The sequence below is a fragment of the Balaenoptera borealis genome (genome assembly GCF_965194805.1).
Source record: "Balaenoptera borealis genome assembly, chromosome: 2".
Lineage (NCBI taxonomy): Eukaryota > Metazoa > Chordata > Mammalia > Artiodactyla > Balaenopteridae > Balaenoptera > Balaenoptera borealis.
In genome coordinates this window covers 28,877,417-28,891,268 of record NC_138867.1, presented here as the reverse complement: position 1 = coordinate 28,891,268, position 13,852 = coordinate 28,877,417, and the positions used below count along the sequence as shown (strand labels likewise).

Below are 13,852 nucleotides of genomic sequence, written 5' to 3'. Positions count from 1 at the left end.
TTATGGTGTTGTTTAAAGAGCGAAATTTAAACTGTACATGTTTCTGACTATAAATGTGAAAGTATTCGGCTGTGAGCTTAATTATATTCTTTTATCACAAGCTTCAGTAGTAGAGTCCACTGGTAGGACTGACAAGTAAAGAATTTATTGATCTATAGAATTTTTCTTTTAACCAATTATACCAAGTGTTTTCTGATTTTTAAAACTGATCATATGCTTATTATTGATGTTTACCGGCTTCTTCCTACTTTCATTTTTAGGTGTTTTCTTCCATTACCACATTTTCTTTCTTTATATCTTCATAAGCATTTATATAATTTAATAACCTGACATAAAAGTCTACAAAGGCTTTTCATAAAAGTTGCCCAACTACTTCCTCTCTCTCTCTCTCTCTCTCTGTCTCTCGATCTGTCCAGTTTCAGATTCCTATGATTCTGATTTCGCATGCATCTTAACCTTCACCTTTCCAATTCTTATTTTCTCCCCTGTGTGTGTAAGGTATGTTGGAGTCAGTGTGTCATAAGTCTTTACTCCTCAGTATAGCAGCTTGCATTTGAGATACCAAAAAGTTCAGTATTCCTTAAGTAGTTCTCCTGTGCCATCATGGCAACTAGGAATCTCTCTCTTGAGCCTTAACTCTTGGCCCACTCATTTCCACTTTAGGGGAAGGGATGATAATTAGGGAGTCCAACAAATTTCCAGAGATCTTAGTTTAGGAAGCAGTAGGTTTTCCAGTTTTGAGATAGGGTTATAAATAAAATCATCAACTTTGTCACATGTAAAGCTTTTATAGATTTTTACATCTATAAATCATAACATAAACAGCATGTATATATTATATCAATAACTAGTCTAATGTGTTATTCATCAAAGACTTTGAACAATGGAAATGGATAGAATCCCTACATGTAACCAGAAAATTCAGTGCTTTTTCACCTTTTGGAAGATGGGAACCAGTGTATTTGGTTCTTTATTTCAAAATCTTTTATTTGTTGTCTTAGATGTTCATCTGAACTCCAACTCCATATTATGGACTTCTGCTAAGCTTTGCCTCTCCATACCAGCTTCTATCAGCTCCTTGCTTTTATTGGTTGCACAACCCATCAGTCAATCACTGGGATTCAGAATCTTGGTGTCATCTTTGTGTGTTTTCCTCTTCTTTCACATATTTTATCCTCTAAGCCACCAAGCATGTAAAATCTTACTTTCATGACTTTCTTTTTTTTTCCTTTCTAGTATCCTAGTTCAGACTCTTCCTCAAATCCAGCACTTGCCAAATTATTCAGAGGAATTCTGCTTGGGGAAATACTAATAACAGGTTCCATAACCACATAAGTTTTTCAAGCCTGTCACTTCCCTCCAACAGAACTATAAGCCTTCTTGAAAGCAGTGACCAAATCTTATTCATACTTCATATCTCTATAACACCTGGCACATACTGCATAAATACTATGTTGGTTGACTTACATTAAAAGAAAGATAAGTGAGATTTTTTTCCCCAGGTTTTGTGAGATATACTTTATTTGTAAATATGCACATGTAAACCTACCTTTAGCAGCATTTATTGGATTTAAATTCATAACATTTATCTTGGCCTTTTATAATTACGTAACATAACCTTTGTTTGATTTTCTCTGTAAGGTACATCTTATTCAGGTTACGAAGCAGCCGTGTATTCAGCTGCGTCCTCCTACTACCAACAGCAGCAGCAGCAGCAGAAGCAGGCGGCGGCGGCGGCAGCAGCAGCTGCTGCAACAGCTGCTTGGACAGGGACCACCTTCACTAAAAAAGCACCATTCCAAAATAAACAACTGAAACCAAAACAGCCTCCCAAACCACCCCAGATTCACTACTGTGATGTTTGTAAGATCAGCTGTGCTGGACCACAGGTACTTATGTTGTATGCTTTACCATGAGTCTTCAGTGGTTGGGTTTTTTGTTTTTTGTTTCTTTCCTGTTGCTAAACTTAAAATAAGTGATTTAGGGAAGAGTCTGTTTATAAAATCTAGTGAGTTCAGCTCCCTTCCCAACTTTGTTAATACTTTATTTAAGAGTATCTAGTTTTCGTATAAAAATTTGATAAGCAGTTTGGCAGACAAAAGGCATAGTATTTGAAAAGACCAGATTTTGACTCTTTAGTAGTTTCTTCCAGTTACATCCACTCCCACCCTTGCCCAACCTGTGTACCTTCTTTTTAATTTACTAGATTAGTTCTGCCTACTTTTCAAAACAGAATTTGTAGGGTATTTTCAGTTACCAGCATTCGCTGAGTTACACCAAATTAGGGAATATTTTAATTAATGTGGCTAGTAACATAAAACCTTTTTTCTATTTTCAGTATGATAGGAAACAGGTTCATTGTGATTACTCTGTTGGGGGAGAGGAGACAGATGGGGAATGTTTGCAGCAACCCAAGATTAAACCTGAACGGGAACAAGAATGTTGGTTTTAGGATTTGAGGAGTATATCTTACTCAGTAGTGACTGTTTTAAAGGGAATGATGCTATGAGTGGCTAAATGCAAACCATAAGAGACTTGTTGAATATGTGGTACCATATAAAAGGATAGAACGTGGCTCTAGGGTGATAGGTTAATTGCAGCATTTAGAATGAGTATATATATAAGGCTGACCATTGATTTGGGGGAGCTGGATGGTTACACAAGAACAGGCCAAGGGTACTTCTACAAGTCAGAGGCAGTGCCATAAGGGGTTAATGAACCTTAGAGAAAAATACCATCGAGGTGGTGAGTTAGGGTGAGTTAGAGTCTAGTGCAGACATAAGGAGGGAGAATAAGTTGGTTCAGATACAAGGGGCCATGGTTCCAGTCCTGTCTCTGCAACTAACTTGTGGCCCTGGGCAAGTTGGAGACCTTAACTTCTTTGGACTTTTGTTTCCTCGCTTCTGTAATAAGGACTTGTCCTAAATAATTGAGGTTCAAACTGCTTCACGGAGCCACTTTAGACTGCCGCAGATAGTGAGAGGAGAATCAGATGGCTAGGTCTTACGCCTTCCTCTCTCGTTTCAAAAACAGTAACTTTCCTTACTTGTGCACAAGATTTCATTTTGAAGAAGGATTCTCTTGTTTAAAATTTAGAAAATTGTTGTTTTAGTTAATCTCCAAAGTCTCATCAAGCTCTGAGATTCTATGCTGTATATATAATTTTACGCTAATCATATGTCTGTATTAAAACAATTTTTTAAATAATATAGGAAAAAGTAACTGTCTGGCCCCACTCAAGAAAAAAACAAACTACCCAGCAGTCCTTATTGACCTCCTCTCATTTTAATAAAGCTACCTTCTTCGGTCATCTGCATTGAAGACAATTTTTTTTTTTTAATGGTTTTTTGTTTTGTTTTGTTTTTTTGGCTGCATTGGGTCTTTGTTGCTGCGCGCCGGCTTTTCTCTAGTTGCGGCGAGCGGGGGCTACTCTTGGTTGCAGTGCTTGGGCTTCTCATTGTGGTAGCTTGTCACAGGCTCTAGGCGCATGGGCTTCAGTAGTTGTGGCTCGTGGGCTCTAGAGCGCAAGCTCATTAGTTGTGGCGCGCGGGCTTAGTTGCTCTGCAGCATGTGGGATCTTCCTGGACCAGGGCTCGAACCCATGTCCCCTGCATTGGCAGGTGGATTCTTAAACCATTGCACCACCAGGGAAGCCCTGAAGACAATTTTTAATATATAATTTCACTATTTTGATGGCTAGTATTACAATAATACTATTTTTCCTTCTAAAGAGATAAAATTTTGGCTGTTAAATATTTTAAATGTGCTTTTGTTCAGGGTGGCATGGATTCTAACACAGATTCTATGTGAAAATGCATTCTGTGTTTGAAAAGAAATAAAGTGTTAGGTAAATGTATTCTTGGAAAACAAGGTACAGAGAACCACAGATATATCATGTATGTAGGGAAACCACATGCTCTTGTTCAGTTGTGTTTAAAAATGTGTAGTGCTGATTTTTTAATGAGTATTAGAGATTTGAGAATTGAATAATTTCAACTGATGGAGATAGAAAATTAGTGAAGCAAAATTTATTCCTTTTGTTTGAAACAGACTTACAAAGAACATCTAGAAGGGCAGAAACATAAAAAAAAAGAAGCCGCATTGAAAGCCTCACAGAATACCAGCAGCAGCAACAACTCTACTCGTGGGACTCAAAATCAGCTACGTTGTGAGCTCTGCGATGTGTCTTGTACAGGAGCAGATGCATATGCTGCCCACATTCGTGGTGCTAAGCATCAGAAAGTAGGTGTTTTTTTCCCACACACCCTTATGTCTTACTCTGTTTTCTTTTCCTTTTCAGTGGGGGGCTTAAAGTAAAGGTGGCTTCAAAATTTGAAAACTTTGAGTACATTATACACCCTGCTTACATGTATATAAAGGTGACATCAGATACTCTTTGCTTAAGGAAAGAAAGACTGGAGACCTTTCTTCTTTAAATTGAACTGGATCATTTTTTTTCACCAACTGGAAATTGAGTCATGTGATTGTTTTCCGCCTTTTGTCATGCTTACTACTAGGTTGGTAAGCATGTGGCCAAGTCATTTCCTTACCTGGTGGTAGATGGAATATGTATCCATATCTGCTTCACGGAGATTATTTTGAAAGTAATAAGTTTTTATCTAAAAATGTATAACAAAAAATACAACAAAGAAAAATATAGTTAAGATTTTCATTTTATAGTGTCTTTTAGACAAACTTTTTAAAAAAAATTTACATTCTCTGAGTTTCCTGACAAATAAATATGCTTTTATTTTGTAGGTGGTTAAATTACACACAAAACTTGGCAAACCCATTCCTTCAACAGAACCAAACGTTGTTAGCCAAGCTACTTCTTCAACAGCCGTGTCTGCTTCAAAACCAACTGCCTCTCCTTCAAGCATTGCAGCAAGCAATTGTACTGTGAATACTTCATCAATTGCAACTTCTTCAGTGAAAGGTCTTACAACTACAGGAAACTCGTCTCTTAATAGCACAGCCAACACTAAAGTATCAGCAGTGCCTGCAAATATGGCTGCCAAGAAAACATCTACACCCAAAATAAACTTTGTTGGCAAGTACTGAAGATTCTCTGTGTTCCTTCTAACTCAAAGTGATGTTTCTCCTCCATTCCAGGACTAACCCTTCTACTTTTGCTGTTGTATCAGTCTTCTCCTTTCCTGGGACCTTATTCAATCACATATCTGTATTTTTTTTCTTGAAATTTTTTCAGTTCCCTCCCTTTTCTTCAGCCAACAGGTATACCTGTGTCTTTCATAATCTTAAAAAAAAATATGTATATATTTTCCCATTTCTCAGGCTGCTAACCTAATTCTTATTTTCTCTACTTACTATCCAGTCCTCAGTCTCTTACAGTGTTTCGACTCTATGCTTTTCTGAAACTGCTTTCAGGAGTCACCAAAGACCTACTTGCCTGATTGATTGAGTGGCCAGTTTTCTGTTTCATGCTGTTGACCTCTCTAACATTTGACACAGTTGACTGCTATACCTTAAAGCTTAAGATATGTTTCTGTCTCTCTATTCCATGTCCACTCACCTCTTCCTCGGGTATCTTTATTAGTTCTCCTGCCTTCATGTTCATTAACTGGTGGTGTTCCTAAGATTCTGATTTTGGCCCTCATCTCACTTACCTAGTATTCATGAGTGGTCTCATCTATTCCACTGTGTATGCAGTGAGTTTAAAATCAGTTGGGCCAATTCAAAACCCCCACCTGAGTTCTAGAGCCATATTTTAGGTATTTCCTGGTCATGATCTGTATGGTTCTGTTGATGCCTACTAGTGGCTCATTCTAACTTTTTATCTCGTCACAAGAGTACCGTGAAATAATCTCATAAAACTGCTGCTTTTTCACATGGAGAACTTCACTGACATGATTTCTTTTTATTTATTGCCTCCAGTTTATCTAGTCCTTTTGTTTCTGTCACTACAGTATTTCTCCAAAAAGTGTCATTTCCTCTTCACAGCCACTGCCTTGTTTTTAGGCCTTCAAAGTCTCTTCCTCAGAGCGTTGTCTCTTACTGCATCCAGTTTCTCCAACACTTTTGTCAAAGTCATATAAGTATCAAATTGTGTTAGTCTGTTATTTAAAAATTTTCTGTGGCTTTCCCCTTGCATGTAGGGAAAAACTCTGTATTCCTTAATTATGTCATCCAAGGCTCTTCACAGTTTGACCCCTGTCTCATATCATCACCTCTATCTCGGTAGTAATTCATGTTGAATTACTGAGTCTTCTTTGAATTTACCATAGTCTTTTTAACTCCATGTTTTTGTGCTTTTCTTGTACATGCTACTCTTTCTGTTTAGACATCATTCTCTTTTTTTCTGCCTGACAGTTCATACTCATTGCTCTTCTTTCAAAGCCCAGCTCAAGTGTCACACCCTTGGTAAAGCCATTCTTAACTGGGTCAGTTTAAAGGGTTGTGGCTCCTTTCCTTTACATTCCCACAGTACCCTGTTAATACTTACAACAGCACTTGCCACATGGTACTCTAATGACTTATATATTCCCTTAAACTGTTGGCACCTCAAAGACAGCCACACTGTCTTATTCTATATATTCTATATAATCTAGTATATTACTAGAACTTAGAACAGTGCCCCGTTCCTTGGCAAAGGGATATAAGCACGATTTAGGCTTAGACTCTACCATTTCAGGTACTTGCTATTTACTTTTAGGTACTTGATCCCATAAGAGCCATGGTGGGGACAGAGAGCACCATTGGATATTGGGACGTAGAGAAGGGGAAAGAAAATTCAGACATGTGTTTAATTAATAAGATAAAAAAGCCAAGTGGTTTACATGGCTCTTCAAACTTCTGACCTGCTCTGTGTCAGGCAGGAGTTTGACAATTGTTAGAAAAGATCAGAACTTTATCTGAAGTTCTTGTTGTATCAGGTCATACATTATACAAAAAGAAAATTTAAATCACTATAATTCTTTTATGCTCTTCTAGGTGGTAATAAGCTGCAATCAACAGGAAATAAAACAGAAGACTTAAAAGGAACCGAATGTGTTAAAAGCACTCCTGTCACTGCTGTACAGATCCCGGAAGTAAAGCCAGACACAGTGTCAGAACCAGTCACACCTGCGTCCCTTGCTGCTTTGCAGAGTGATGTGCAGCCGGTGGGCCATGATTATGTGGAGGAGGTATTGATTTGAGAATACTAGTGCTGTGAGATCAGATAAAGGGAAGACGTGTGTCATTGTTACAAGCATGCTTTACGTGTAAAATTAAATTATATTCAATTGTATTTTAGGTTTAGATTACTTAAAAAGGAATATCAAAGGCATCTTCGTTGAAGGTTTTTTTTTTTTTAAGCTTGCCTAAGTGACATCACAATTTTTTTGTTAACTACTCTCTTTCCCTGCTGACAGCCATCACTGTGGTGTGAAGTAACTTTCCATCTACTTGGCAGGCATTCTTTTAATATAACCCTTCTACTGTTCTTCTGAACATACAAAGTAATAAAAATTGTGAGCAGCAGAAATGACAAAGACAGCAAATATTTCCTTCCGAACAGTCCGTTTCATGTGTAAAATTAAGGTTGCTGATTTAACAGATACTGTTTATTTGATTTCTCAAGCTGATGAGAAAGCTATTCCTGTTTTACAGACAAAGTAACTCAATAAATGGAGGATGAGGGAACGTCAGAGGGGCTTGATAAATATTTGCTGTTAGCAGAAAGACTAACATACAGTGGTGTAGCCCTACTCTTTACTTTTGCTGTATTGTAGAACAATTATAGAGAACAAGTTCTCTGAGCTTCAGTGTCTACATCTATAAAATTTGGTTATCTGCCAGCAAAGTTATGAAACTTAGATGAAATAAAGTACCTAGCACAGTGCCTAGCCTACAGTATATTTTTAGCAAATATTTATTTGTTCCTTCATCCTTTTCCACATCAAGAAAAATTACATATTGAGTTCTTTGTTTACGGGGTGGAAAACTGGGCTATGCAGTTTGAAAGTAGTTCACATACAATTTTAATTTAAAGTTATAGCTCTTGGGAATTCCGTGGTGGTCCAGTGATTAAGGCTCCATGCTTCCACTGCAGGGGGCATGGGTTTGATCCCTGGTTGGGGAACTAAGATTCCACAGTGCTGTGCATAGCGTGGCCAAAAAAAAAAAAGGACATTTAAAGGTTAATAAACTTCTTTAAAAATTAATTAATTAATTAAAGTTACAGCTCTTAAAAGAGTAAGACTTGGTTGTCTAAAAAAAAAAAAAAAAAAAAAATACAGCCAGAACAGCTTAATTGCCAGTGATGTTGGGTAAAGTAATCTTATACTTCAGAGAATTGAGTTCAGAACCAATTTTTAAAACTTGCACCATTTGAACTTAGAATTCACTGTAGACTTTTTAATAACATTCTAGCCTACTTGTCTTCCTAACTGGTTGTGCGGTTAGAAAAAAATTGATACTGGTTTTCCATAAAGTTACATGTATAAAGTCTTGGGCTTTATAGAAATAAATGTGAATAATGCCTTTCATCATCTTTATCTCCATTTCCAAGAACAGTACTTGGCCAGTAGCAAGTATTGAGTAAATATTTATTATAGAATTTAAGGTATCTAACTGCATTTAAATCTAAATGTTTATATATAGACAAAAGTATTAAAATAAAAGTTAATTACAAGAGCCAAATACATGCTAACACGTCTTGCATGCTACAGTTAAAAATTCTACCTTTAGTTCATTTCTGTAGATTATCCTTTTTAAAAAGTATAGACATTGCCCCGTTTCTTTCTCACTTCAAATTCTAAAAGTTATTTACAACCCATGAGGGTTTATAATTGAAATCTTCAACTGTAACATTCCTGTTGTGATTCTTGAATTTTTTTTTCCACATCAAGGTACGAAATGATGAAGGAAAAGTAATTCGATTCCATTGCAAATTGTGCGAGTGCAGCTTTAATGATCCCAATGCTAAGGAGATGCACTTAAAAGGGCGAAGACACAGACTTCAATATAAAGTGAGTAAAAGTTCAGCTATTTTCTCTTTTTATATGGCTTGGAACATTCTAGATGCAAAAACAAGGCCTCTAAATATAACTCACTAAGTCCATGAACTCCCACTCCAGAATTGGCATGTAATGTCTCACATAGAGTCAGATGTTTAGTTTTTATTGACTAGTTTGTTATACTTAGGAAAAAACGATATCATATTTCATTACTTGTAGTGGCAAAATAAAGCTATAACATTATTTGGATCAAGTAATCATGTAAAGATAATTGCATCACAGGAAGTGTTTGAAAGAAGTGTCGGGTCTCCATTCTTTTCCTTTATCTTGGCAGAATTCCCACTAAAATGAATTATGAGATGAGGAATTCTTCATTGAAAACACTTCAAGTGATAAGTTAAATCTAAATAATGTATTTAAAGTTTTTAATTAGGTTGGACTAATGCACTAGATTCATGTTTTCTAAACACAGAAGTGAAAGTTAAAAATAATCTGTTAAAGGACAATGCATTTATATGAAAAGAAACTTTTTAACCCCACACTCAGGTATCTAGAATCATTTACTTACAAAGGAAAATTAATATCCATCAGTCTTCTAAGGATTTCTTTTATTGGTTAGCACTAAGTTATGTACGTTTTACGTACTAAATGTATAACTTTAAACTTGAACAACTAAGAATTTTGGGGGTGGGAAGGAAAAAAGAATGTTTATGAATGTATTCTGAATTTTTCCTCTGATTCAACTTACTTTACTGCATTTACTCTTTTTTTTTTTTTAATTAATTTATTTATTTTTGGCTGTGTTGGGTCTTCGTTTCTGTGAGGGCTTTCTCTAGTTACGGCAAGCAGGGGCCACTCTTCATCGCGGTGCGCAGGCCTCTCACTGTCGTGGCCTCTCTTATTGTGGAGCACAGGCTTCAGACGCGCAGGCTCAGTAGTTGTGGCTCACGGGCCTAGTTGCTCCGCGGCATGTGGGATCTTCCCAGACCAGGGCTCGAACCCGTGTCCCCTGCATTAGCAGGCAGATTCTCAACCACTGCACCACCAGGGAAGCCCGCATTTACTCTTATAATAGGAAATTTGCAAACAAAAGCCCCTATGATGAAAGAATATGTGGCATTTTATGATATAAAGATACGTGTAGATTGTTGGAGGGGTTGCTGGTTTTTCAAATATCTTGTCTATATTAACAGAAAAAAGTAAATCCAGATCTGCAAGTAGAAGTAAAACCCAGTATTCGAGCAAGAAAGATTCAAGAAGAGAAAATGAGGAAGCAAATGCAGAAAGAGGAGTATTGGCGAAGAAGAGAAGAAGAGGAACGCTGGAGAATGGAAATGAGGTAGTATCTTTAACTTTTAATAGCACAATAAGTGGTTTAGCCTTTCTAAAAAACTTAGCTATTCTGAGTATGTGACATCCATTCAGAGCAATCCAGATTTATTTAATATACTTTTTTTTAGATTTATTTATTATTTTATTTATTTACTTTATTTATTTTGGGCTTCGTCAGGTCTTAGTTGTGGCACACGGGATCTTCGTTGAGGCATGCGGGATCTTCATTGTGGCGTACGGGCTTCTCTCTAGTTGTGGTGTGTGGGTTTTCTCTTCTCTAGTTGTGACACACAGGCTCCAGGGCACACGGGCTCTGTAGTTGTGGCGCGCGGGTTCCAGAGCGTGTGGGCTCTGTAGTTTGCGGCACACGGGCTCTCTAGTTGAGGCACGCGAGCTCAGTAGTTGAGGCGTGTGAGCTCAGTAGTTGTGGTGTACAGGCTTAGTTGCCTGGCGGCATGTGGGATATTAGTTCCCTGACCAGGGATCGAACCTGCGTACCCTGCATTGTGAGGCGGATTCTTTACCACTGGACCGCCAGGGGAGTCCCTATTTAATATACTTTTAGTTTTCACTTCTCTGGAAGACCTTAGGTCTAGGAGAGAAATGCATTAAAACTAAGTTATTGGCTATTCTAATATTTGACTGTGTCCTTGGTATTAGGAATTATGTTGGAAATGGTATCTTATATATATTTAAATACACAAAGAAATAGTTTAATACTACAAATAAATGCCTCAGTTTAAAACAAGCAAAATAGAACATTTGGTTACATGATAAAAATATCCGGAATATCAGATTTAGTAGCTTCTAGACATTAATAATGTGTGGGTTTTGGGGTTTTTTTGTTTTGTTTTTGTTTCTCAGGAAACGTCTATTATAAAAACTTTAGAGGCTACAGGGAAGGAGAAATGAGAAACGTGTTCAAGAGATATGTAAATGTTTAGTTTTATTGATATAATTGGCATATCTTTAAATGGTACAATTCACTGGTTTTTATTATATTCGCAGAGTTGTGCAGTCATTACCACAGTCAATTTTAGAACATTTTCATGACCTGCAAAAGAAACCACAAACCCATTAGCAGTCAATCCTTATCTTCCCCCACCCCCACCCCCACCCCGCCAACTCCTCCCTCTACCCCTAGGCAACCACTAATAATAGATTCACCTATTCTGGAGATTTCATATAAATGGAATCATAAAATATGTTGTCTTTTGTGTCTGGCTACTTTCACTTAGCATAATGTTTTCAGGGTTCATGCATGTTATAGCATACATCAGTACTTCTTTTTTATAGATGAATAATATTCCATTACATGTATGTATCACATTTTGTTTATTCATCAGTTGATGGACATTTGTGTCATCTCCACTTTTGGGCTATCATGAATACTGCTGCTATAAGGATTTGTGTGCAAGTTTTAAAATATAATTAAGATAAATATAAACAGAAGTGTAATGTATGTGTATTTTATAACCTGCTTTTTTTCATTTACATACCAACTCTTTTAAAAAGTAAGCTAGAATTATTTTTTCTTATTTTCCATGGCTACATAGTATTATCTTGTGCAGATGTAAAATTTTCCTTATAACCAATTACATATTATTAGATATTTAGGTTTTTTACAGTATTTCCCCATTATAATTATACATTGACCATCCTTGAGGCTATATTACTGCATAAATCATGATTAGTTGCTAATAATAAAGTCCCAGAAATGAAAATGTTTGACTGCAGATACGCATACTTTTTGCCTGTACTAGATAGTTTAACTTACTGGTTCTCAAACTTTTTGGTCTCAGGACCTTTTATACTCAATAATTACAAAACTCCAAAGAGCTCTTGTGTATATGGGTTATAGCTGTCAACATTTATTGTATTAGAAATGAAAACTGAGAAGTTTAAATATTTATGAATTAATTTTAAAATGACTTTATGTTTGTTAAAATGTAGTTAAATATTGATAATTATAGTATTAGATCAACCATATTTATTAATATATGGTGCATAAATATAATATGCTAACTATAAAATAACTATATTTCTCCCCCAGAATAATGAGAATGACATTGTTTTATATTTTTTCAGATCTCTTTAATGTCTAGCTTAAGGTAGCCTGATTTTCCTATCTACTTCTTTGCTCAACAGGTTGTGATAACACATTTTGCCTCTGGATAACTCCACTGTACACTCATAAGAGAATGAGAATGGAGAAGGCAAATGTCTTGTTATTATTATGAAAGTAATTTTGATGTCATGGATCCCCCTGAAGGTGTCTCAGGAACCACCTAGGGTCCCTGGACCACACTTTGAGAACTGCTTCTGTAACTTATTAAAATCTCTGCCAATGAGAGAGTGAAACATAAAAGCCAGTTTTGTTTCAACTTTAATTGTTTGTATTGCAGGCAAATTAAATTTTTATTTCATGCTTAACCACTTACATTTCTTCTGTGGTGAATTGCCTGTTTATTTGGTTAACTTACCTGTTGTTGATTTGTAGACACTTCTTATATTATAGCTATTAACCCATTATTAACATATTACCTTTAAATAATCTTTGTTGTTATGTATGTATCGATTTTTATTTAGGTATCTAAATCTATTCTTCTTATTCTTTATGAAGTTTCTGCCTTTGTAATGCACTGGAAATTTTTCTCTATACCTAGATTACGCAATTACTTCCTCTTTTATTGTTATATCAAATATTTATTAAGCGCTTACAGTTTGCCAGGAAGTAGCACATAGTGTGTTAGACACCAAGTATGAATTGGTAAACAATGGATAAAGGTCCCTGCCCTTATTTAACTTAAACATCTTTAGTAATAAAGTATTCAGTACTGGAATGAACATGGTTTTCCAGAGCCTTCAAGCTCAAGACCTAAATAACATAGAAGTATGGTTCTTCCTGTCCTTAGTTGGATGACCTAAAAAGCACTGCTTATTCCCGACTGAAGAAATTGGTGGTTTCTGCAGTGCTACTTGAGAAACATACTTCTTTCTTATGTTTTGTGTTAAACAAATTTGTCTAGTAAAAACTTAATTGTTACAAAAATTTGCTATAAAGACAGGACTACCTTGGGAGTTGCTGGTATCCTAGTTTGAAGCTGAAAGCAAAGATAGAACTGAGAAGGAGAGAGTCACATGGTAAAAAAGAAATTAGATTCTGAAAATGTTGACTATTAAAGCAGAGGCTACACACTAGCTGCCCACAGTCCAAGTTCAGTCCATGGGTGTTTTATTTGGTACACATGGTATTTTTTGGATACCAACATGAACCAACACTTAAAGAGCATGAGATTTCACAAAAATCCTGATGACCTTGGGATTACCATCTGTATTCCCTTATGGCAATAATTAATAGCTGTGCTGTGGCTCAGAGCATGTGCTTTCTTCTTCACCATAGTTCCTGTCACCCTTAATATGTCCCCAAAAGTGAAACACGATATGAGTTGCCATTTATCTCAGTTGTTTTTCCTCACTGTAGAGAATTGTCTTTGTCTCTCTGCCTGTATCAGTTGAGGAAATTAAAGGTAGTCTTCCAGAAGTTCTCTCTTAGAAAA

At 36.3% G+C, this 13,852-nt stretch overlaps 1 protein-coding gene across 4 annotated transcripts in view; it reads left to right on the top strand.

Moving 5' to 3' along the window:
• The window catches only part of ZFR (zinc finger RNA binding protein), a 76,956-nt gene that overhangs the window by 27,553 nt on the left and 35,551 nt on the right, over positions 1-13,852 (top strand). For all 4 annotated transcript variants that reach the window (XM_082382212.1, XM_082382211.1, XM_082382214.1 and 1 more), the window contains 6 exons: positions 1,642-1,889; positions 4,051-4,242; positions 4,759-5,050; positions 6,952-7,145; positions 8,853-8,972; positions 10,154-10,299. In XM_082382212.1, coding sequence (XP_082238338.1) covers positions 1,642-1,889; positions 4,051-4,242; positions 4,759-5,050; positions 6,952-7,145; positions 8,853-8,972; positions 10,154-10,299 — 1,192 coding nt within the window. The remainder of the gene's footprint in view (positions 1-1,641; positions 1,890-4,050; positions 4,243-4,758; positions 5,051-6,951; positions 7,146-8,852; positions 8,973-10,153; positions 10,300-13,852) is intronic.